Source organism: Mus pahari, chromosome 9 (assembly GCF_900095145.1).
Source record: "Mus pahari chromosome 9, PAHARI_EIJ_v1.1, whole genome shotgun sequence".
NCBI lineage: Eukaryota > Metazoa > Chordata > Mammalia > Rodentia > Muridae > Mus > Mus pahari.
This window is the reverse complement of record NC_034598.1, coordinates 26,873,806-26,899,867: the sequence shown is the minus strand read 5'-3', so window position 1 is coordinate 26,899,867 and position 26,062 is coordinate 26,873,806. Positions and strand designations below refer to the sequence as shown.

Below are 26,062 nucleotides of genomic sequence, written 5' to 3'. Positions count from 1 at the left end.
CTTGGTCAAGGATGAAATAAAGAAAGAAATTAAAGACTTTTTAGAGTTTAATGAAAATGAAGCCACAACATACCCAAACTTATGGGACACAATGAAGGCTGTCCTAAGATGAAAACGCATAGCCCTGAGTGCCTCCAAAAAGAAACTAGAGAGAGCATATACTAGCAACCTGACAGAACATCTAGAAACCCTAGAACTAAAGGAAGCAAATTCACCCAAGAGGAGTAGAAGGCAGGATGTTTGTCTTTTATTCTGTTAAAATAGCATATTGCTTTTGCTATTTATATTGAGCTATATCCTTTCTTCCCTAAGATATACTAACAGCTTTTCAATGGAACTTTAAGGACTGTTCAGTAGAGGATATCCTTTAGGTATTATTATATAGCTTTAGAAGCATGTGAACCTGAACTTTGAATTATAGGTTTCAAATATTCTCTTTTATTACATTTTAAATGATTTTCAAGATGATAGGGTTAACTCTTAAATATTTGGAACGACTCAGTAATGAACCCACCAACTCCTGTACTTTTTTATAATAGAAAGTTATAATTATCAATCCAATGTCTGTTTTTCAGTCAGTTCAGATTTTTATTACTTCATATTTGAAATTTATAAAATGTAACATCTACTAGATTTTATAATTTATTGACATAGCATCATATATAATTTATAGTACTGTTATGATCTTTTATTTCTATGATATCTGTTATGTATCCTGTTCAATGTTTTTTTTTCAATTGAGAAACATCTTTTATCCTTTAAAAAAAAAAAAAAAAGACACGGTTAGAAGGCAGAAAGACAAGTCAGAGCTCAGAAACTGAGCTAGCAAAACACATCTGACCGGATGATAGAGAACACATAGGACCCCAGCACTCAGGAGGCTGAGGCACCAGCAAGATGGCTCAGCAGATAAAGGCCCTTGCCACCAAGCCTGATGAACTAAATTCACCCCTGGGGGAAGGAGAGAAGCTGTTCTCTGACCTCGATATAATCACTACAGCATACATGTGCCCCAACAGAGAACAAATGTAACTTTTAAAGAATGTATATTTCTAGATCTGGGCAGGGTGGCACATGCTTTTAGTCCTAGCACTCAGAAGGCAGAAGCAAATAGCTCTCAGTGCGTTCCAGAATAACCAGGGCTACATAGAAAGGCACTACCTCAAAATGGGAAAAAAAATCAAATATATCTGTATACAACACACACACACACACACACACACACATACACACACACACACACACATACACACACAAAATATTGACATATTTTCAAAACTTAGAGAAAACTCACTTATTGAAAATGGGTAACGGTGGGAGCTTGGAACACAGATTTCATCAGAGATGGACAGGTGGCGAAGAAGCACAAGAAAAGACTTTCAACATCATTTGTCATCTAGACAGAACTGTAAATAAAGCAACAAGAGGTGTCTCACCCCTGAACTGAAAACCATACCTAGGGCTGAGGAGATCTGGCTTGAAAAGGGCCGTTCCACAGTCAAACCACCTCACCCCTGCGTAGTCAGTCAAACCTCCCTCACCCCTGTGCTCACCCCTGCATAGTCAGTCAAACCTCCCTTACCCCTGTGCTCACCCCTGCGGAGTCAAACCTCCCTCACCCCTGTGCTCACCCCTGCAGAGTCAATCTTCCCTCACCACTAGCAAGTCCAGCAACTGTTTAGGGCACTAACCCATTAAACCCTTCACATCAGCATCAGTGGGCTCATTAATGATGTGGGAAACCTAGAAATCACCCACAGGTCCTCCAGCCCACATGGAGCTACATCCACACCCCTAACCTTACTCGGGGGAGAAAGAGGCTAGGGACAGATTCTCGCAAGCCAGGATGCATGTCACACAGGCTGCTGAGGAAAGGCAGTTCGGCTCTGCTAGGCGTAGGTTGGCCCTGCTTGGAGTCCCTGCCTTGGGGGAGGCTAAAGCAGTAGGGTTGGTTACAAGTTCAGGACCAGGCTAGACAGCCTGATGAAACTGTCACAAAACAAAACTTCAAAGTGCTAAGGAAGGGGGCTGGAAGGATGGCTCAGTGGCCGAGAGCACTTGCTGGCCCTTGGCAATAGGCAAACAAGCATCTTGATGGTCGTGGTGGCATTGTTCTTATATCAGTCAGGGGCAGAGCAGTGGCAGTCCTTTCTTCATGCTAGTTAATGCCCAGCTTGGTGGCCAAAGCTGTTTTATGCCTAGGACTCATAAAAATCAAATCAAATCAAATCCAGGCAGTTGAGTGCCAGAGGAGGAAGCCAGATAGGACCTGTGTTCTGCCATGCCACCAAGTTCTGCAGGGAAACACACAGGCCTGTTCTCTGCTCCATAGCACAAGCAGGCCACAGACACACAGACCCCCCACCTACTACATCCATGCAGTGCAGCCCAGGAGGAGGAAGACAGACAGACGAGACACCTGCGGTCCACCATGCCACCCACAGACCTGCCCTCCAGTGCACTGCACAGGTGGGCCATAGACACAAGCTTGCCACAGGATGTCACCCAGGGGCCGGCCAGGCTGCAACAGGAACCAGCACATGTGTGAAGATGTGGCAGACAGAATGGGAGAGAAAAAGAAGGGAGGCAGTTTGAGCATTATGAAGAGAGAGAACTGGAGAAACAAGGGTAGAGAGGATTAGCCTGTTCTGAGCCCTGCCACATGAGGCCATAGTAAGGTCCCAGGCCATGCTGCAGCAGGGGTCGGGGTCAATGCCCATGGCTTACACTAAATGCCCATGGCTTACCACTAAAGAACAAGGGACATCCCTAGTTGGGGCGGCTGCCAAGGGACCATGTAGATGTCCAGGGAGCTCTGAAAAATAGGCTGCACCCCTCACTGGCTGCAGCGCTCTGGAGAGCCAGCCCCACCTTCTATGGGCTGCAGCTCTCGGGAGAGCAGTCCCTGCACCAAACTGGTCCTGATGGTGGGGTTGTGGTTGAGCTAACCCCAGAGGTGTAAGAAAAGAAAGCTGGTTCTGCCATACCTTTACCATGAGGTGGCAAGGGGTCAAGGGGGTGGGGGGTGACGGTGCTCTCTCATCTTTCCCCCTTGCCACCTGAGGTAGTCAAGAGAGCTGGCTCAGCCCCTCCCAGGCTGCAGCACTTGGGAGACTGGGCCCTGCGCCTTGAGTGGACAGCACAGTGGATGGACCAGGCTCTGGAGACAGGGGTGCCCGTGAGCCAGCCCCCAGGGCGTGAGAGCTACCCTGCCTCCCGCAGATGGCAGCATCAGGTGGGCTAGCCTGAGCAGTGTTGGGTGTTCACCCTGGTGGTGTGAATAAGGGAGTGCCAGTGCCAACCGGCTCAGCTGCCACTTAGGCCCAGATCTTGGGCTCTGAGTTGGCCCCATCCTAAAATCTGTATCATCTTTGAATGGCTGGGATGCGTGCACGGGCCAGTCCTGACCCAAAGCTTTGGGATCTCCATGACACAGGGCAACAGAGTTAACTGGAGGGAAGCCAGGTAAGGGTCCAATTTTGATGGTGTCACAGAACCCAGATCTCTTACTTCAGACTAATGATTCATTACAATTAACATTAGCACATTTGCAAGTGAAAATGTGCGGACCGAGGGAGGTACTGTGGGACACACTGTGACACACTGCAGCGTCCATGAAGAGATGTTTTCCATGCTTAGCTTTGTTTGTCTGTCTGTGTGTTTTTTATTTGGACGGGGAGGGGAGAGGTTACAAGGACAAAAAACAAACCTGAAGGGACGGGGAGATGAGCAGGACTAGAGTGCCTGATGTGAAACTGAAAAAAAAAAAAAAAAAAAAAAAAATCAATAAAAAAGTTTTTAAAGAGCACTTGCTGTTCTTTCAGAAAATAATTGTCTATAACTCTAGCTATAAAGGACCCAATGCTCTCTTCTGGCTTTTGAGGACATCTGCATTTGTGTGCAAACACAAGTACACATAATTAAAACTATAAGCCAAATATCACCATATTTGGTGGTGCACTTTGGGAGGCAGAGGCAGACGGCAAGAGGATCTCTGCAAGTTCAAGGTAGGCCTGGTTTATGGAGCAAGTTCCAGGCTAGTTAGGACTACATAGTGAGGGGCTGGAAAGATAGCTCAGCGGTTAAGTCTGGGCTGGACCGATGGCTTGGCAGGTAACAGCACTGACTGCTCTTCTGAAGGTCCTGAGTTCAAATCCTAGCAATCATACGGTGGCTCACAACCATCCGTAATCAGATCTGACTCCCTCTTCTGGTGCATCTGAAGACAGCTACAGTGTACTTATTTATAATAAATAAGTCTTTGGACCTGAATGAGAGGCCCACCAGAGTGAACGGGCCAATTGGAGCAAGTGGGGTTGACCAGAGCGAACAGAGGTCCTAAATCCAATACCCATAACCATCTATACAGCTACAGTGTACTCACATACATTAAATAAATAAATAAATCTTAAAAAAAAAAAAAAAAAAGTCTGTTCTTCCAGAGGTCCTGAGTTCAAGCCACAGCAACCAATTGATGGCTCACTACCATCTGTAATGCGATCTGGTGCCCTCTTCTGGGATGCAGATGTACATGCAGATAGAGCACTTATACATAGAGTTTTTGTTTTTTGTTTTTTGTTTTTTTTTTGGTTTTTCGAGACAGGGTTTCTCTGTATAGCCCTGGCTGTCCTGGAACTCACTTGGTAGACCAGGCTGGCCTCGAACTCAGAAATCNGCCTGCCTCTGCCTCCCGAGTGCTGGGATTAAAGGCCTGCGCCACCAGGACCGGCTTTTTTTTTTTTTTTTTTAAGGATTTATTCATTTATTTTATGAATATGAGAACACCACTGTTGCTTTCTCAGACACACCAGAAGAGGGCACCAGACTCCATTACAGATGGTTGGGAGCCACCATGTAGTTGCTGGGATTTGAACTCAGGACCTCTGGGAAGAGCAATCAGTGCTCTTAACCACTGAGTCATCTCTCCAGCCCGGCTTTTCTTTTTTTTTTTTTAAAAGACTACATAGTGATTCCTTGCAAAGGAATGAAAGCAAAGGAAAAGGTGGGCTCAAGGTGGTGTTTCTGAGACATAAGAGGAGCCAGGCTAAGGCAGACTCCAGCCACTCAGCTCCTGCCCCCTCACAGGGCATCAGGGTGTTTATCATGTGAGGCTCTGAACCACACAGGGCTGGATGAGCTGCGGTTTGACCTCCACTCACCCGGATCAACAGCAAGTCACCCACACACTGTGCCTAGCTCCAGGTCTGTAAAATTCCCACAGCGTGATGGGATTCATGCTTGGATTCCCAGTGTCTGAAAGGCTGAGGTCGGAAGGTCACCATAAGCTCAACGCCAGCTTGGGCCATCCAGCGAGGTCTAGCCTAAGCTACAGAATGAGTTTGGGGGAGGGGTCAGCGTGTTTGATGGAGTAAGTTTGGGTTACATGTGACACCCTGGCACAAAATAAATAAATAAATAAATAAAAAGAAAGAAAGAAAGAAAAGAAAAGCAAAAAGCGGTCTCACAAAGGAAACAGACCGCCCTTTAAAAACACTCAAGTCTGCTTTGTCATCTTTACAACAGGATTTTAACATCACGAAGTTCTCAAGGCAGTTAAGTGAGTCAGGATTGGCAAAGTGCTCACACAAGTACCTGGTGAGCAGAGGCTGGGGAGGCAGAACGGTGGTCAGGGAGACGGTGCTCCAAGCCTAGCGAGGTACTGAGCTGAGGCTGTGTCCCTGCAGAGAGAGCTGGGGTTTTTAAAAGTATGTGACCTTCAGCAAAAGGTGAAGCTAGGGGGAAAGCTAATGTGTGTGTGTGTGTGTGTGGCCAGAGGACTATCTTGGAATGTCTACCTCAACCACTTTTCAACATTATTTTTATTTGGAGACAATATATCCCTGGCTAGCCTGAGCCGGCTCTGCAGACCAGGCTAGACACCAGCTCACAGAGCTCCACCTGCCTTGGCCTCCCTAGCGCTGAGATTAAAAGTGTGCATCACCAAACCCGGCATCCACCTTGCTTCTGCAGACTCAACTTGGACCTACTCACCGTCATTTGAACTGAATCGGATAGCCTAGCTCCAGATCTATAACAAATCTCACATCCGAAATGAATGCCAGGTGACATGATGTGATTGTGCTTGCATTGAGCCCCACCAGCAATGAGATTGGAGACACGCGACGCCATAGCGCTTTGTGGTCTGAGAGCAGATAGATGCTTCAGCAGCTGACCTATCCCAAGTCTAACCTTTGTATTTATTTATTTATTTATTTATTTATTTATTTATTTATTTATTTGGTTGGTTGGTTGGTTGGTTGGTTGGTTGGTTGGTTGGTTATTCGAGACAGGGTTTCTCTGAGTAGCCCTGGCTGTCCTGGAACTCACTCTGTAGCCTCAAACTCAAGAGACCTGCCATCTGCCTGGCTCTGCCTCTGGAGTACTGGGATTAAAGGGCGTGCGCCACAGCCCTGAAAGGCTTGTTCACACCTCGGGTTTCTGTGGTCATTTTCCCTAAAGCCCAGAAAGCCTTAAGGCAGAGAAAGAAACAGAAGCCGGTTATCCAGATATTTGACAGGGGCCAAGGCAACCCCTGAGAGGACAGAGTGCCAAAGCTCTGCTGCTTAGGTCAGCGTCTAAAACTGCACAGAGCCCACCCAGGACAGCCACGGCAATCCAGCATCCGTGCACAACAGGCTTGCATCTGAGAACAGCCTGGCCCAGAAAACTGATGGACAGCAAGCATCAAAACATCAGAATGAAGTCAGGCCTGGGGGCGGCTTCAGAGCCCGATGCAGGAGTACTTCGAGTTCAAGTTCAAGTCCTGCTGTGGATTTCTGCAAAAACCACAGAGCTCAGCTTCCCTTCCAGACCAGAGTCTTGAATGAAAAAAAAAAAAAATATATATATATATATATATATATATATGTGTGTGTGTGTGTGTGTGTGTGTGTGTGTGTGTGTATACACCCAACCCAAATGTCAGGTCTGAGGATAATCTATAGGACCTGGTTCGTTCCTGCCATGTAGGTTCTAAGGATTAAGCTTGGATCCTTGGACTGGAGGCCAGCATCTTTTTACACTGAGCCATTTAACCAGACCTTGTGTTTTTGGTTTTGGTTTTCCAGACAGGTGATACATAGTAGGTGCTCAATATATGGACACTTCTTAAAGCCCAGATCCATTTTGCTTCTATGGTCACTAAAGAGATGATAAGGCACGGACAATCCAACCGTGACTTTAAAGACCACAGGAAAGCCTCCGGCTTCGGCAGGGCCTTCATGGCCGCAGGCTCTCCCACACTGACTGGCGCTCTGCTGCCCTCAGAATCCTGGCCATCACCAGCCATCACCTTACTCCAAGGCTGTGTTGCACAGAGAGGGCCTCAGCTCCGGTGCCCAAGCACAGGCTCCAATCCCAGGCACTGCAGGGGTCTGGCAGGATGGCTGGAAGCCTGCCTTGGGCCCCTCAGTGGGCATGGACCCTAGCTGGTGCAGAAGTTGGTACGCCATGTTCTACCTGTAACCATCCCCCACATATTACCCAGACAGACCCCACTCACGCTCGCTCGCTGACCTCTGCCCCTGACCACTGGACACATGCTGGTCTTTGGAGTTCCAGATTTCATAACATGGTGTTGGGGAGGGAATCACCCCTCAGTGGCACCTCCTGAAGGCTGAGGTGATAATTGTAACTCAGCAGGGGACTCTCTCCCTGGTCAGCTCCATCCAGTCCCTTCTTTCACAGAGGCTACCTCCACCTAGAAGCATCCGGGGTCAGAGTTCAGTTCTCCCTCTGTGGCTCTCCCCTGGGGGAAGCACTCTCACAGACTACTGTGTCCCACACATCCAGTTCTGGATGAGAAGGAGCTGCCCGGGTCCCTCTAGCCCTGACACCTTAGAGAGACCTTGCCAACTTGTACTGGACTGGTCCTCTCAGAGGGAATATGAGGTGGACCCGTGTCACCCGGATGACTGGCACCTGTGGAGGTGCGTTTGTGCCACTGAGGACTTAGCTTCCACCTCCACCTCGGGGTGTGTGAGAAAAAACTAAAAATAATAGCTGCCGATTGTGTAGCTTCCTGCATCTCAAACAGGTGACAGATGTAATTGTCCCTAACCACCCTGACATCAGGACACAATCACCGTCCCCACCTTAGGGTAGGTGACCTGCTAAGATGCCAAGCTGGTAGGTGTCAGAGTGGGGATTCACACCCAGGACCCAATAGTCCAAAGCCAAGCTGAGTCTTGTAAACTGGGGGTGACTCCAGAATTCTACGGAGGCCCACAGTTCACGGCTGTGCCCAAGGCTCCCTCCAAAACCAGCAGAAACCTTTCCACTTCCTGACAGCCTGTCATCCGCTGGCCCAGCTCTGCAAACCCTCCACGTACCGGCATGGTGCCTAATGCCATGCTAGGTTCAGAGGGCAGGCGCAGAAGACCACACAGTCGACTGCACATGGTGCCACACGCCTTTAACACCAGCTCTCAGGGGGTAGAGACAGGCACACACAGTGCTGTGAGTCAAGGCCAGTCTGGTTCCTATAGCAGAGCACTCCACTACAGCCAGATACTTGGTGGAAAAAGGGCCATGGTGTTCCTACCCTCTAATGGGTAACTACAGAGGAGGGAGGGAGGGAGGGAGGGATGGGGTAAAACTGAGGGCTTCCTGGAAGAGGCAGTGACGAAGCCTATGGGAAGGCTGACTGCCTCTCTAGTCCCTGTCAGGCTCTGACTTGGAGTTTGCATTCCAGACACACCTGAAGGGAGGCTCACAGCCGGGTCTCTGCTCCAACGATAAACACTATCAAAACACTTCCTCAGCCGGGCAGTGGTGGCGCACGCCTTTAATCCTAGCACTCGGGAGGCAGAGACAGGCAGATTTCTGAGTTCGAGGCCAGCCTGGTCTACAAAGTGAGTTCCAGGACAGCCAGGACTACACAGAGAAACCCTGTCTCAAAAAAACCCTAAATAAATAAATAATAAAAACGCTTCCTTGTTTCAAAAACACACAAACGTGCACACAAACCCCCACATGCCTGGAAAATCCCTCCCCACAGCCCAAGTCCACCTCAGCCGTAGGCACCGCCATCCCCAAGGCAAGGGTGTGCTCTAGCCATCTGGGTTCCCATAAGGTGCCAGCATGCCTGGGTCTCTTCAGTGGCACTGATATTCCTGTGAATTCATACACATGCACATAGGCACACACACACACACACACACACACACACGCACACACACGCACACACACGCACACACATGCACATACACACTCGTGTATATACAGAACACACGAGCACTATTCAAACACAAATTATTCACATTCACATAGGCACACCCAAAGACATACATGCACAGAGATAATTGTTTGGCCCCCCTGGCCCCCCTGTCATTCACATCTACAGAACTCAACTAGACAGACAGCTTGCTGAAATGCTTGGCGTCTCACTGTAAGTAAATGGCTAAAACGCTATGATCGATTCAATTTTTTTTTTTTTTGATGCATGTCACAACAGTGGCGCGTGAAGGTGCCTTCCAGCTGGGTGAACTCCAAAGCCCACACAGGCTAGTCCATCTCAAGAGGCACCCAACATGGGGTGACTCATGCGTGTCCAGATTGATGTTCTGAGGCAGTTCAAGGGAACACACACACACACACACACACACACACACAGAGGTCACTGAAGTTGTCCAAGCAGGGAGGATCCACAGCTCAGCACTCTCCCAATTTCTCTGACTAGGACCCAAAACAAGAACAAAGTCTAGGCTGGGCAGTGGTGGCGCACAGGTTTAATCCCAGCACATGGGAGGCAGAAGCAGTTGGATCTCTGAGTTCGAGGCCAGCCTGGTCTACAGAGTGAGTTCCAGGACAGCCAAGGCTATACAGAGAAACCCTGTCTCGAAAAAACAAACAAACAAACAAACAACACAAATTGAAACAAACAAACACCAAAGACCAAAATGTAAGCTGAGACACACACTACCACAGCCATCCCAATTGTACAAAAGTTCCATGGCGCATTTGTCCTCCTGGCCACACACTTATGTCCCCTTCATCTCTTTCTGAGCCATCTCTTGAGTTCACAAAGCAGCCACAGAATAGAAGAGCCAGGCCTCACTTACCCAGAGTATCTGAGCCGCTTTCCACAGTCTCGTTGACCTTCCTCGCAACTCTGGCCACGGCCTCCCCCATCTTCCTCAGCATGCAGACGTGGGTGTTCGGCTCCCAGCCTCCAGGCCGGTCTGCGACTCACAAGGGGGGCTGTCTGTGCCTGGGGAAGACACGGGACCATGAAGCTCCCACCTGCCAGGGTCCCGTGAACAATATTCTCCTCCCTAGGGACCCAGGCCGTCAAGAAGCTATAAGGACATCCCTAGACCTTTCATCACCTCCCTCTGCTCCTCCTCTTCTTCCTCCTCCTGAGCCCAGGCTACACCCAGCTTAGCCTGTGCAGGGGCTATTCTGCTCTGCCACCCAGAGGGGGAGGGCAGCCGGCTTTACCACTTTCCTGAGAGGATCAACCCAAGTGACCTCACCATATACATGTGACCTCACCATACACAGAACTTAAACCAGTGGCCAGGCAGGCGTGAGGGCTCAAATGGCCTGTGACTCAACAGGTGGGGCAAGGTGTGGGGAAGAAGCCAGGTCCACTACTGGGGAAAGACACCTGTCTATTCTGGGGCCTCCTAGCCAGGGCTCAATCAACACAATGGGGCCAGCTAGCCTGCTGACCCCACCCATCTACCAGCAGGAAACAAGGTGTCAAGGCAAATGGACCTTGGAGCCTGCGGGTGGGTGGTCTCTGGGAAGACCCTACCTGGATGCCAGATGAGAGGAAAGCTTAGTTACCTCACCCTCTGCTTGCTTCCGAGTTTATCTGCAAGCAAAGAAGAGGGCTGGAAATGAGAAGATGTACTGGATGGTCTTGTATGTCAACTTAACACACATTAGAGCCTCAGTCGAGGAAAACCTCCATGAGATCCAGCTATAAGGCATTTTCTCAATTAGTGAGAAAGCCCAGCCCAGGGTGGGTAGTACCACCTCTGGGCTGGTGGTTCTGGGTTCTTTAAGAAAGCAGGCTGAGTCAAAAAAAAAAAAACAAAAAGAAAGCAGGCTGAGGGAGCTGGAGAGATGGCTCAGTGGTTAAGAGCACCAACTGCTCTTCCAGAGGTCCTGAGTTCAAATGCCAGCAACCACATGGTGGCTCACAACCATCTGTAATGGGATCCGATGCCCTCTTCTGGTGTGTCTGAAGACAGCTACAGTGTACTCAGATATAATAATAAATTAAAAAATCTTTAGGCCAGAGTGAGCAGGGCCAACCGGACTGAGCAACCTTCATTCCCAGCAACCACGTGATGGTTCACAATCATCAGTACAATCAGTACAGGTACAGTGTACCCATATACATAAAATAAATAAATAAACTTTTAAGAGAGACAGAGAGACAGAGAGAAAGCTAGCTGAGGAAGTCAGGGAAGCAAGCCAGTAAGCAGCACCCCTCCATGGCCTCTGCATCAGCTCCTGCCTCCAGGTTCCAGCCCTGCTTTAGTTCCTGCCCTGACTTCTCCCAATGATCTGGAAGTTAAGTCAAATAAACCCTTTTCCTCCCTAATTTGCTTTTCAGTCCTGGTGTTTTGTCCGCAACAGTAAAACCCTAAGACTGAAGGGAAAATGGATCACTGGGGAGAAGATGCTTAAAGAAGGGGTGGGGCTGGGGGTGGGGAGATAGCTCGGCACTTAGGAGCACTGGCTGCTCTTCTACAAGACCAGAGTCCAATTCCCAGTGCCTGCATGGTAGCTCACAAGCATACTCTTTTGGCTTCTGAAGGCACCAGGTGCCAGACATGCATGTGGTACACAGATATATGTACATGCAGGCAAAACACCATATACATTTTTTAAAAATGGGAAAAAAGGCTGGGGATGTAGCTTAGTTGGTAAAATGCTTACCAAGCATCCTCAAAAGCCCTGGGTTCGATTCCTAGCACAGGATAAACCAGACATGGTGAGATGAGCCTGATATCCCAGTATTATAAAGTTTGAGATTAGAATTTCAAGGTCGGACTGGAGAGATGGCTCAGTGGTTAAGAGCAATGACTGTTCTTCCAGAGGTCCTGAGTTCAATTCCCAGCAACCACATGGTGGCTCACAACCATCTGTAATGGGATCCAATGCTCTCTTCTGGTGTGTCAATAAGGAAATGAAAAAGACACAAAGTAACCAAGACCCTGTTATTTACAGAAAAAGAAACCAAGGCACAAACAAGGGCCACAATCAGGTCTGGGTCACTCCACACTTGGTGGTTCTGGTGTTTGCCTCTTTTTTTTTTATTTTTTTAAGATTTATTTATCAATTATAATTAAGTACACTGTAGCTAGCTGTCTTTAGACACTCCAGAAGAGGGAGTCAGATCTCATTATGGATGGTTGTGAGCCACCATGTGGTTGCTGGGATTTGAACTCTGGACCTCCAGAAGAGCAGTCATTGCTCTTACCTGCTGAGCCATCTCACCAGCCCCTGGGGTTTGCCTCTTAAACTCACCTAAGTCACCACTAGCAGTACCACACAAAAGAAGGAACTCACAGGCACCACCAAAGTCTCTCTTCTCTCCTCTGTCTCTCCTGGCCCTGTCCCCAGTCCTGAACTCAGTAGCCACTAAGAGAGTGTCAGCAAATCTACCCTGACCAGAGTCAGGGACCAGAGGCAAAAGAGTAGGGACAGAAAGAAGAGGTGTGGGGACAGTGTTCAGAACTGGCTAAACAGGGCAGGTAAGGTCAAGCCCAGGAGGCCAAAGGTGCTCAGCATGTGTGTGTCCCACTGGGAGACTGACACACTGGCGATGGGGAACGGGCCAGAAATCCAACTCTACCACCGTGTAGCTGGGCGGGGCCGGAGGAGGTCTCACCACACTGAGCCTAGTAGCATCTCTCTCGGTGAGTATGCATGACCATGCCACGGACGTGAGCCGAGCCTGCCTCACTCGGAGTCGAGAACTCATAAACCCTCAGCAAAAGCCAGCCGAGAGGGTACAGGAGCGTGTGGCACGTGCAGGCGTGACACCAGCGATGAGTCTTTCACGGATGACCACAGGACTCTGAACAAACACCGTGTGAGAACTCACCCTTGAGGAATGAGTAAGGATCCCATCTCTCCACTCCCAGGACGTGGCCTCTGATCGCTCCCACCTCGCCTTGGCCTCGCCTTGGCAGTCCTACCTCTCCTACCTCGCCTTGGCAGTCCCTCCTCCCTCTGAGCTTCAAGGATACTTAGTGACTAAGCACAAGTCACTTGGGTTGTTTGTGGGCTTCAAAATGCCTCTGCCTAGCTGAGCATGGTGGCACACACTTAAACGCCAGGCCTGGGGAGTTCGAGGCCGGCTTGCTCTGAACCACACAGTGAATTTCAGGACAGCCAGAGCTACATACTATAGAGACCCTGTCTCAAAAACAAACAAAAGAAAATAAAAATCTTTCTAGCCCCACCCTGCCCCGCCCCACCCCTCCCCCACTGGCTGTGAGCGCATCCACTCGATGCTTCTCCAACACACACCACTGGGGTTTCAAATCTAATGCAAGTCCAAGTTTCAACATGTCTATGAGTCCAACTTGAAAAGGATCCTAAATTCACATGCCTAAATAGTGTACAAAACGTGGGCTAGTGAGGGGGGGCATGGCAAATGGGACCCCACCACCCAAAATATGCACCCTCTTAGCCCAAACCCCCAGGCCTGAATTAGTGCCTCATTTGTCTTTCTTTTTTTAATTTTACTTATTAGTACGCGTATGTGCATGTGTACATGTATGTGTATGCATGTTCGGGAGCCTGAATACAGGCACAGATGTGTGTGTGTGTGTGTGTGTGTGTGTGTGTGTGAGAGAGAGAGAGAGAGAGAGAGAGAGAGAGAGAGAGAGATGAGAGAGAGAGAGAGATGAGAGAGAGAGAAAGAGAATGCATGCATGTATATGTGTGTACATGTGTGTGCACGTGTGCATTCATGAATACAGGCATGAGTGTACTGTAAGGCACATTTGAAGGTAAGAGGACAACTTTGCAGAGTGTGTTCTCTCTACTGTAGATTCTTGGATCAAACTCAGCTCACCACTGGCTTTTACCCAGGGAACCATCTCACTGGCCCCTCAGGGGATCTACCGTAAGTCCTTCACAAACTGAAGAAACTGCACAGCCAAGAAGGCAGACCAACCAGTTGGATGGAAACAGAGCCCCTCCCCACAACTCCCCCATTCCTTAACCAGGGGCTTTTTCTGCTATTCCATCTCCTTCTGCCTCTCCAGAGAAACCGGGCACTCCGTACAGGGACCAGAGAGGGTGGCAGGGCTCCAGAGCTGAGGGAGAACAAACTTGAGGGGCTGGAGTGGGCTCCTGACCCCCACCGCAGGCCATAGAGGAAACTGTCCAACTGTATTTGGTGGCTCCTTCGGCTCCAAAGGCTGAGCCTGTTCGGGATCTAACCAGTCAATTAACCTACAGGGACTTACTTAATATCTAATAGAAGCTGGGAGAGAAAGGCTGAGGAGGAAAGCATGAGCTGTTCTTGCTGGGCCTGGTGGCACAGGCCTGTCATCCTGAAGCAAGAGAATCGTAAGTTCAAGACCTGTCCAGACTACAGAAATGACTTCAAGAGCAATGTAATGAGAGTGTTCTCATGGCCCTGCATTTAATCCCAGCACTGGTGGGGGGGGGGGGAGGATGAGATGGGACACAAGGCATTCTCTTTTTCTTTTGTATGTTGTAAAAGAGGAACAGACAATTGTCCATGTCAAACAAGAGACAGGGCTGTGGGCTGCCCCCACATCCACATAAACCATCTGAGTCCATTCACAAGCTGCCCATACATCAGCACTCTTTGGACAATCAAGGCCCTGGGCACCCCTCTGCAACCAGAACAATCCACAGATCTCAGGCCGGCCCTGCAGGTCTAGGTTCTAGGCTCCTAGAAGCAGGAATCCAGTCCATCTGTCCACATAAGGATGGTGGTGGCAGAGAGTAAGGGAGAAACAGGAGCTGTGGGCCCACATGGGCCCGAGCTGCTCCAGTACAACCAGTGCCACCTATCCCACCCTCCCTATCTGGGTAGGGGAGACTCAGAAATTTTCAAGGAAACTGGACATGGTGGCAAATATCTATAACCCCAGCACAGGGGAAACTGAAACAGGAGGACCCCAAGTCCCAAATCAGCCTGAGCTACAGGACAAGATAGCTCACCTGTGCCCTACTGCCACCAGTTTGTAACACGACCCCAGGATATGTTTAAATTTGAAATCTTCTGGTCACCATCTATAAAAGCCATGCTGGACAATAAAGAGAGAGAGAGAGAGAGAGAGAGAGAGAGAGAGAGAGAGAGAGAGAGAGAGGACTAGAAGTGACCCCACTTGCTGATACTGCAACACAGCATTTTTAAATTGCATGTCTATTAAGCGGCACTCATAGCTCTCCTAGGACAAACCAGGCCCACAGGTTGGACATGCCTGATGATACAGGCTTCCCGCTGGGAGACAAAATGAACCAGTTATATGCCTGCACAGCCTGGGGGTGAGGCCTGTGGCATGACCCCCCCCCCCAGAAGAAGGGACCATAGGGTGCCAGCAACAGGTAGATAAAGACAAGCCACAGAGAAGGCCTGCGGTCTATTCCAGATCTCTGGAGGCCTTCCTGATTAGCCTAACTAATCCAAGTAGAATTCTGGGAAGTTCTCAATGTTGTGGGGCAGCCCCGGTTGTGAGACGGAAACATCACCTTCCTCAATGAAACTGTTAATAAAAAATTAACTGAGGATAAATCACTTCTAAGGAAAGACTCTGAAAGCCATTAAGGGCTTCCTACATTAAGCCAGGACCAACCAATAGGTCATCAAACAAGGACAGACAGGAAGTTTGCATACAATAAATTGAAGGTGAGTGTGCTATTCTGCTTTGAGGAAGCTATGGTTGTGAGCACTGTATAATTTCTCTGACAGATCTGAAACTGGTCTCGCCTAAATTCCAAACTTGGGGCTGGGGTATTTAAACCTTGACTGTGGCAATGGCCCAGTCTTTAAGGGTCAGAACTCAACTTCGTTATCTGCAGCCCTAAGATCTCTCTCTGCAAAGGAGCCACTGCGACACTCCGGCCGCACCAGCTGGTCCTATATTTAGTTACTGTTGTGGTCAACTGGGAACTTTAGAGCCTGGCAGCCGCTCTGCGGAGCAACCGGAGCCTCCGCAGCCATGCGCACGAGCTGCCCCACCGCTGGCTCCACACAGACTTCGGGACCCTGCCAAAGCCAAGAGCTGATGTGGCGAGGTAAGGGGCACAATGCTAATCGCGCCCCAACAGTCCCAAAGGTCCACCTGAGACCAGAGCAGAGTTGACCCACTTTCTCACCCAAGGGAAAGAGCCCGCTGGGGCAATGAGCTGGACGCGTTGGCGCCTGGTTTCGCAGCTCAGCTTTAGAGTTGGGGAGCCCCGCGTGAGCATCCTTAGACTGTACCGACAGTACACAGTGGCCAAGGACAGGATCCCTGGACCCCATTCCCATAGCCAGTGGCTGCTCGTCTCCAGCCTCGCTCTGGCCTGGCAGACAGGAACTGGGACAAATGGAGCAAGCGGAGGGGGACGGTGGTGATCGCAGAGGCCGGGGGCGTCCCACGCTGCCAGGGGCGGAGAGGCACACTCCCAAGTGACATGCGCAGCTGCCTCTCCCGGTGGGCACGGGCGTCTCACTGGGGAGACGGAAGCCGGGCTGTCTGGGAGCTCTAACCACGAGCCTCCCACTACCGCAAGCGATAGTCCATGACCCCTGGGCACCGCCCGAGCCATGACTCGGTGCTACCAGGTGTGCTGGGGGAGGGGAAGGGACACGACCAAGCCCAGTGCTTTCCCTTCTGTCCCTGCCACGCTCGGCCTCTGACCACCGTTATTCAGCGCGGCGCGAAGCCTGTGGGCCGCTGGAGGCAGCACTTACGGCGACAATGCGTCCTAGAGCCCTGCGCCCAGCACTCACGCTCCCGCGGCGACCGCCGGCACCCGGTGCAAGTTCTGAGCCCGAGGGGCGGAGCCAAAGGGGCAGGGAGCTCAGCGCGCACGGCCGCTCAGCCAATAGTGACACCAGGATACGACCCAGGGCGGGGAGGGGCCAGAGCTCCGCCCGCGCGCACCAATCAGCGCGCAGCTCCTCCTGCCCGCTCAGGAACCAAGGGAGGAACCGCTTTGTGTGGAGTCGGCAAAGCCAGAGCGCTAGGGGCGGGCTCCTGCATCTTGTATAGGATGCTTCTCCAGTCTGGGTTTTGTTTTGGTTTGGTTTGATTTTAATTCTACGGATGAGCCCGAGTTCAGTAGATCGGGGAACTTTGGAAAACGCAAAGAAACGCTAATTGAGGCCGCACTGTAACTTCATCTCTCCAGAGCAGAGTAAACATGGAATTAAAGTCTACCTGCTTCACGGGTCACTGTGAGAACTGATGAAGGGACTGTGGAGTCCAGCGCTGCTGCGACGCAAAAACACAACTCTCGCCTCAAAGGAGATCAGAGATGGCTTATCCAGAAGCCAAATAGGAGTGGCCCTAGCCCAGGAACACAGATCCAGGTTATCCCATGTTCTAACATGGTAACAGTTTGATAAAGTTGCAAATTTGTGTGTGTGTGTGTGTGTGTGTGTGTGTGTGTTTTAAAGATTTATTTTATGCATGTTTGCCCACATATGTATTTGTGCACCACCCGTGTGTCTGGTGTCCTCAGAGGCCAGAAGAGGGGTCAAATCTCCTGGGATTGAGTTGCAGACAGCTATGAGCCACCCTGTACATACTTGGATAACCCTGGTCCTATGCAAAGGAACGGTCTAGCTGTCTCTCCAGCCTCTTGATGAAGAACAAAGAAAAACATAAAAGAAGGCACTTTTCAATTACATTGATGAGGATACCAGGTAAACAGACTACAGCAAAGGAAGAAAAGATCTCAGCTATAGGCCCTAGATGCTAGTCTGAGGGCATTCTTAGCCCTTTGGTTGATTGGAAACTAGGGATCTGTTCTCGCACTCTAAATTTCAAAGACGTTAGGCCAAATAGAGAGCAGAGCAATCAGTAGTTGTTAAAGGACATACAGATGCCACAAAATAGTCTGGCTCTGGACCTGCAACATTTCAACCCTTTTGTGTCGCTAAAGTTCTAATCAGACTAGCAAAAGATGCTGTTCTTTTCAGTAATTTGTATTCATGGTGCCCAGACTAGACACCAGGACCACAGCTTCTAAAATGTAGCCACTTCACAGATCTCCTGTTGTGTAACAGTTTCTAAAAACACTGCATCCTGTTAAAAAGACGAGGGTAAACAAATTCAAATTAGCTTCAGGAAGTCCCTGAAACTGACCAGGTTCTCTAGGCCCCTCTCCACCAGACTAAGCAATAAACTCCACATAACCCAACACCTCCCGATTAGGGATATAATGACCTGGACTCTCAGAGTCCTTTCTGCTTCTCCATTCTTGAGATCTCTGTGAAAGGAGACAAGACACATTGCTTAAAGATGGCTTATTGCCTAACAAAGCAGAGGACACTCATATGACAATAGGGTAAACAGTGGGAGCAAGGACCACTCAGCTGGCTACATTTTAGGCAGGCTTTCTGCTGTTTCTGGAGTGGCCTATTTCTAGAACAGGTAACATTTTCCCTAGTGAGTTTGTCCTGTTGAGGTTCCTGACAGACCTCTTTGAATTGACTTTTTTAAAAAAGTGTATGCGTGCCCGTGTGTCCGTGTCCGTGTCCGTGTCCGTGTCCGTGTCCGTGTCCGTGTGTGTGTGTGTGTGTGTGTGTGTGTGTGTGTGTGGTGTTCATCTGTGAGTACAGACACATGCATATGTAAGTAGAAATCAAAGAACAGCTTCGGCTGTGGTCCTCACCTTCCACAGTGTTTGAGGCAGAACCTCTGGCTCACTCCTATGTGCGCTAGACTTTGTCAGCAAGCCTCATGGTTCACAGGAGTCTTCTAAGGCTTAGGATCCCAGGACCTATGTCTATTAATAACTTTCCAAACAGTTCAGCTTGTCACACCTCTCAGGGCCAAACGGCTCAGGTCTCATGCCTCTCAGCAGCCGATAGAAGGCTGCTGTTTCAGTCCTTGCTTTTCCAAGTTGTTGAGCCTTAAAGATGAAGGGACTCTGGACAGCTGGAGAGTGGCAAGCATGGGTCTGGCAGGTTTTGCCTTTCTCTTCCATTCTCTCTGTGTTAAAATAATTTTTGACTATTTTTCCTTTCCCAGGCCTGGCTCCCAACGTGATGACTCTGAGACTATTTATTATTAAATGCGTTGGCTGTTCCAGGGCTAGCTCTTATTTAATCCATTTAAACTAGACTATGGCTACCATTTGATTAGTTACCTCTCTTTCAAGCCCAGCCCTTAGTCCTTAGCGTCTTCCTCAGAGCTTCTCTCAGTGTCTTCCTGAGGTCATCTACCTGCTGGCTTACATCCATTTCTCTGTGGCTCTCTTGAATCTCTCCCTGCATCTCTTTTTATTCTCTCACCTCTTTCCCAGAATCTTCTCTCTCTTCTTGCCAGTGTCCCACCCCCTAGTTCCTGCTTCAGCTCATTGGCCATTGGCTTTTATTGACAGGTGATGCTTACAAGAGATTCTACACTTCTGCCTTGCTAAAAAACTGTTAGATTACATTCCTAAAGCTGGCCACAAAGGTCTGTTCCCTTATTTGGCCACTTCTACCTCCTGAGATTGACAACCAAGGTCCAGCTATCAAAATGTTGAAGTCCAGCCATCAAAAGCCCCTTTTGGATCACCTGATTAACATGCCCAATTAAAATTAAACACCTCATCCTAACGGAGTTTCCCCTTGTACCTTTATAAACCATCATTTTCCTATGTTCCACATCTGTCTCCTCTCTATCCAAAGGCAGTCCTTTGTCCCCAGGGGACAAACACCCCCCCCTCCTTCTCCCTCACTCCCTTCCCCTTCTTCCTCATCCCCTATCTCCTGAATTGTCTTTTATTCCCTGTCCTCTGTCACTCAGGGGCAAAGAAATCTGCTTTGTGAAGAGAACTTGGTCTTGAGGAGACTGAGCTGATACTTCTTCTTTCAAGGGAGGCCTGCAGTCCCAGTGTCTTCCAGGCCTGCTAATGACTACATAGCTGCCTGACACCCCACACACCCATTACAGAGGATGGGGGAAGACAAGATGAGACTCTCTTACCCTCTAACAAACACACACTCATTAACTAGGGGAAGCTCTGGAGACTGACCATTGAATTCAGCGTAGGCAGCCAGCCCAGCACATTCCTTAGGGCTTTAGGGTTTGTGTCATACTATAGAACAGCCTGTATGTTAGTTCTAATTCTTGGAGCTGGAAGTATAGCTTAGTTGATAAGAGTGCTTGAGCCTGCAGGAAGCCTTGGGTTTGGTCCCCAGCACTTCAAAAACCACGCATGCCAATGTATGCCTAACATCTCAGCACACAGAAGGGGGAGGCAGGAAGATCAGAAGTTCAAGATCATCCTCTGCTATCTAGTTGGTTCAAACCAGCCTGGGCTATATAAGACCATTACAAAAATAAAAAAAAAAACAACTCCTTATCTGCAATACTATTGAACATGTCCTTGGTAAAGATAGGGTCATTCTAGGTATCATTAGTGTAGACAAGGTCACATTGGAGTGTGACAGGTGGCCTAGAAGGGGAGGAGAGGTACGCACAGCACACTGCATGATGATGGATATAGAAATGGAGAGATGCTCGTGCGAGTCAAGGAATGCTGGGATAATTGGTGGACCAGAAGCCAGCAAGAGTCAAGAACAGCATCTCAGGCCTTGGATCCTGTCAAGTTCCTTTCTGACTTCCAGATCCCAGAGCCTCGAGAGAATAAACATCTGGGCATGGCAGTGTCTTCGTATTGTCCTAGCTATTCAGGGTATCTGATATAGCCGAGCCTATGAGTTCAAGAACTGGAGCTGGGCATGGTGGTGCACACCTTTAATCCTAGCACTTGGGAGGCAGAGGCAGGCAGATTTCTGAGTTCGAGGCCAGCCTGGTCTACAGAGTGAGTTCCAGGACAGTCAGGACTGCACAGAAAAACCCTGTCTTAAAAAAAAAAAAAAAAAAGAAAAGAAAAGAAAAGAAAAAACAAACAAACAAAAGAACAGACTGGCCAGCAGACCTAGATGCTGGTAGCATAGCAGGAAGGTCCTTACGCCCACAAATCTCCAGAGAAACCAGGAACAGAAAGCATGTGGAGTTGTCTTTCCAGTGAGAAAGGCAGGTCCTTCCATCCAGAAAGCTGGGAATTGGAAATGTTTAATATCCTGGTCATCTGTTGTGCCAGGCCATATCAAGCTCCTACCACCAGGGCTGGAAGTGGCTGGTAATTTAAAGGACCCTTACTGACAAGGGCTCCCCAAGCTCCCACAACCAGTACCAGAGATACCAAATAGTCTAAATGATCCTTACATTATCTGTATAGCCAGGGGCTTCCCCAAGCTCCTTCAAGTAGGACCAGAGGTAGCCAATAATCCAAATGACCTCCACGATATCTCTATGACTAAGACCAGGCTAGACATTTCCTTAGGTCCTTAATCTAGTACAGGTCACCTATCTCCAGAACCCATCTTAAAAGAAATGGTATGTACGCTGCCTGAGTGGCGTTTCAATATAACTAGGCTTTCTCCTGTGCCAGGGATTGTATTATACCAGGAAACTTTTTTCTAAATTATACTGTGTTTACATTTGTTGGAAATAAATCCCTGGGATTGGACATCCTGACGTCTTGTCTTGATCCAGCTTGATGAAGTCATTCTGAGCGGAGTGTTCGTTCTGTCTGAAGTTCACTTCCCCGCCCTCCGTGATCACCTGCAGAGACCCCCTCAACTAGACCCCCATCTCAAAATCAAAAGTTAAAAGGAAATATGCACGTAGTGTGCGTGAATTTGTTATAGGGGTTACATATAGGGGTTTTCTGTATGTAGGGAAGGTACACAAGCAGTCTGCCTTCAATCTGAATATTCAAAGTCTGAAGTGAGGCACATTCCAGAACTTTCTGAGCACCAACATGACCCCACAAGTGAAAATTTCCACACCTGCTCTCATGGGAGAGTCACATTCTCTAAGAGAAGGTGCACAAAATAACAACAGTCACGACGATGGTGAAGTTGACAGACTTTTTTTTTTTTTCAGGAACATCTGTGTAGACTTGGGTTCCATTCCCAAGGTATTTCACTGTCTGCGTGCAAATATGCCAAAGTAAAAAATAAGTACTGAAATATAGAATGTGTCCAAGATCAGCATGGTGGCACTCAACTTTAATCCCTGCACTTGGAAAAGCTGAGGCAGGAGAATCTTTGTGAATTGCAGACTACACAGGACTGCATACCAAGATGCTGTACACATACACACACACACACACACACACAAAGACTGAGAGAGAGTAGAACTCTTGGAGCCTGATTAGGTTCACCGAGAAGGCTGTTGCCCTGTTAGAAAAAAAAAAAAAGATGAAAGTCAGGTGGAGGTGGGGATACCTTTAATCCCAGCACTTGGGAGGCAGAGGCAGGTGGATTTCTGAGTTCGAGGCCAGCCTGGTCTACAAAATGAGTTCCAGGACAGCCAGGGCTGCACAGTGAAACCCTGTCTCGGAAAAGAACAGTAAGAAAAAAGATGGAGAAGAATTGAACATATCCAATGTTAGCCTCTCACCTACACATGCGCACACATGTACACACACAACATCATGAAGCCAGCCTGAGAAACAACGTTGAAAAGGAAAAGAAAAAGAAAAGAAAGTGGGGAGGGAGCCAGACCTAATGAATGATACAGGCTTGTAATTCGGCTACTCAGGAAGCTGAGATACGATAATCAAAAGTTCAAGACCAGCTTGAACAATTTAGCAAGACCCTGTCTCTAAAAATAGTGTTAGGGAGCGCAGTGGTACAGCATCCGCCTAGCCTACTGTGTGAAGACCTGGGTTCATCCCAGCCCCATAATGGAGCCAGGGAGAAAGTAAATGAGGGAGGAAGACATTCTGGGGGAGAATCCCGTCTCAAAAAAAATCACCAAAAGTTAAGATTCACTTGTACAAAACAAAACAAAACAAAAACCCAGACCATGAAAAAGCATTCATTTCTCTCTCACAGCGGACCGCCTTCCTAATTTGGCTGTATTAGCGCCACCCAGCGGTGGGCCTGAGTCACACATGCAGGCTCAGATCCTTTGTGTAGGGTCATCAAACCAGGGAATGTTGTAAACCAGTTTCCCTGCGCTTCTCAGAGATAGGGTTTTAAAGTGCCCTCGTCTTGTCTCTCGCGGTCCTCTCTCCCTCTGTCCGTCCACCTGACCCCTCTAGCTCCCATCCACACCTCAACCCTGTCCAGTCCCCTCCCCACACTTAGCCCAACGGATTTTATTTCTGGCAAATTTCATGATGTCATTGGTTTTAACAGCTCTTTATCAATTCTTCGGATGAGGGACCTCTGGGTTGTTTCCAGCTTCTGGCTATTACAAATAAAGCTGCTATAAACATAGTTGAGCAAGTGTCCTTGCAGAATGGTAAAGCATCCTTTGGGTATATGCCCAGGAGTGGTATAGCTGGGTCTTGAGGTAGATCAATTCCAATTTTCTGAGAAATGGCCAGATTGATTTCTATAGTGGCTTGACAGGTTTACACTCCCACCAGCAATGGAGGAGTGTTCCCCTTGATTCACATCCTCGCCAGCATGAGCTGTCACTTGTGGTACTGATCTTAGCCATGGTGCCAGGTTTGACCCAAGGCAGTTACCCTCCAGTTATTTCTGCACAGAGGTCCAACTGCGGAAGGGTGGCTCCCAAGCTCATTCTGGGTGTTGGTCAAATCAAACTTCTTTATGGCTATAGGACACACAGTGCCAAGCGCCTTGCTACTTGGTTCTGGCCACGCATACCTCCATCAATCTCAGAGCCTCGTACACACTGCAGATGTGTGGAGAGACGCTGCAAAGTGCTGTCCCACTAAACTTGTTTCATGATTTTTCTGAGGAAATACTAATAACAAAAGAAGACATACAAACAAGAACAAAAACAAAAACAAAACATTTGTTCATCAGGGTTTGGCAGCTCACACCTAAAATTCCAGTGCTGGAGACACTGATGTAGGACTGTGAGCGTCCAGGGCAATCTGTGCTACTACAGTAAGACCCTGTCTCAAAAACAGACAGACTGACAGACAAGCAAACAAAAGATAGGCACACCCATAGAGGGTGCCCCTGCAATCCTAGCAGTGAGGGGACAGAGGCAGGAGGATGAGGAGTTAAAGGTCAATCTCAGCTACAGAGTGCGTTAGAAGCTAGACTGGGCTGCATGAGATCTTGTCAGAGAGAGAGGGAGAGAGAGAGAGAGAGAGAGAGAGAGAGAGAGAGAGAGAGANAGGAGGAGGAGGAGGAGGAGGAGGAGGAGGAGGAGGAGGAGGAGGAGAGGGAGATCTATTTATCTCTAAATGAGGAAGGTACAGACCAAAGAAATATTCTGACAGATCAAACGTGGTGATTTAAAGAAATTTGGCGGGGGAAATCAGAGGGAGGGAAGGAGAGACGGACACAGAGACAGAGACACAAACAGACAAAAAGATCCACTTACCCCTAAATGAGGAAGGTACAGAGCAAAGGAATATTCTCATAGCTCAAACTTGGTGGCTGAATAAATTTATCCAGGTGACGTGCAGGATCATGAGCGACTCAGAGTAACTGTTTGTCTGAAACTCCCAATCCCTCCCTGCCAAGCTCCCTTAATTTATGGGGGCACAAAGTCCACAGCAGAAAGTCTATAGCCCAATTCAGGCAAACTTGTTCAGAGCGCCCTCTAGTGTTAAAGCATCAGAAATGACTCCAAACGCAGACCAGATGGGGTGTTCTTTGTGTGAACACTCAGTCGTTGCCCCTTTTGGGGGGTGGGGTGGGGCGGGGGTGTCCTGCAGTGAGAAGGGCAACCTGTTTTCTGCAGTCTGGCATATAGAACAGCCAAGTGATGTCCTACGCCAGGCGGGAGGTAAGGCCACCACTGCTACAAGTGCAGCGACTCTATTCTATTAGCAGCTACCATCTTGCGTTAGAGACCAGGGAGGCAGGGACTGAACACAGTTTTGTTGTTGTTGTTGTTGTTGTTGTTTTGATTTTCGAGACAGGGTTTCTCTGTATAGCCCTGGCTGTCCTGGAACTCACTTGGTAGACCAGGCTGACCTCAAACTCAGAAATCTGCCTGCCTCTGCCTCCCGAGTGCTGGGATTAAAGGCGTGCGCCACCACGCCCGCCCGTGAGATGATTTTTCTAGGGAAGATCTAAAGGAAACATCTATGCACCTCAATAAGCAGAGGACAGACTGACCATAGGAAAACCTTATTTTGCTGTATGTAGTAGAAAGTCTGAGGTCCCGCCCACTAAGGGTGTGTCATCGGGAGGCGGGATCTTGAAGTTCACCTTGATGTTTGTTTGCCACAAAGGAACAACCAAGCAAAGAGAGAGGCATGTGCAAAGGCCCCAGAACAGCATGGTTATCAGACTAACGGGAAGAAGTCGTGGGAGAGCAGGGTGGACGAGAAAGGCATACTAGGCTTTTTGTCGGCTTGAAATGTGCATGCAGTACCGACCAGAGCCAGAAGTGGGCACTAGATCCTTTGAGACTAACAGTAGTGACTGTCCTGGGGTGTTGAGAATCAAACCTGGGTCTTCGATGTGAATAACAAGTACTCTTCAGTGATGAGCCATTTCTCCAGCACATCCACGGGGCTTCTCATAGATTCCAAGAGAAGTGGAAAGATGGAAGAGAGGATGATAACAACCCAACATACATGGCCAGTCACCGACACTATAGATAAATGGCCTGGTCCAGAACCATCCAGGAGACATAGATATAAGGAGTTGTCACCAAGGCAGGTGGGTTCCGCAGCCAGCTGGGAGCTCCACGTGGGTAGGTTTGGTTTAGCACTGAACATGAAGGTCGGACTGCAGGGAGCGGGCACCAACTGGGTACTTAAGAATAAGTTATTCCGGCCGGGCAGTGGTGGCACGCTCCTTTAATCCCAGCACTTGGGAGGCAGAGGCAGGCAGATTTCTGAGTTTGAGGCCAGCCTGGTCTACAGAGTGAGTTCCAGGACAGCCAGGGCTACA

General features: G+C 48.9%; 1 protein-coding gene across 1 annotated transcript in view; it reads right to left on the bottom strand.

Annotated features, from left to right (window-relative positions):
• Nucleotides 1-16,981, bottom strand: part of Lrrc20 (leucine rich repeat containing 20) — a 109,018-nt gene extending 92,037 nt beyond the window's left edge. The window contains exons 1-2 of the mRNA XM_021205145.2: nucleotides 16,907-16,981; nucleotides 10,062-10,210 (exon numbers count right to left, since the gene is read on the bottom strand). Of these exons, the coding sequence (XP_021060804.1) occupies nucleotides 10,062-10,143 (82 nt within the window). The 5' untranslated portion in view covers nucleotides 10,144-10,210; nucleotides 16,907-16,981. The remainder of the gene's footprint in view (nucleotides 1-10,061; nucleotides 10,211-16,906) is intronic.
• Nucleotides 16,982-26,062: the final 9,081 nt, after the last annotated feature.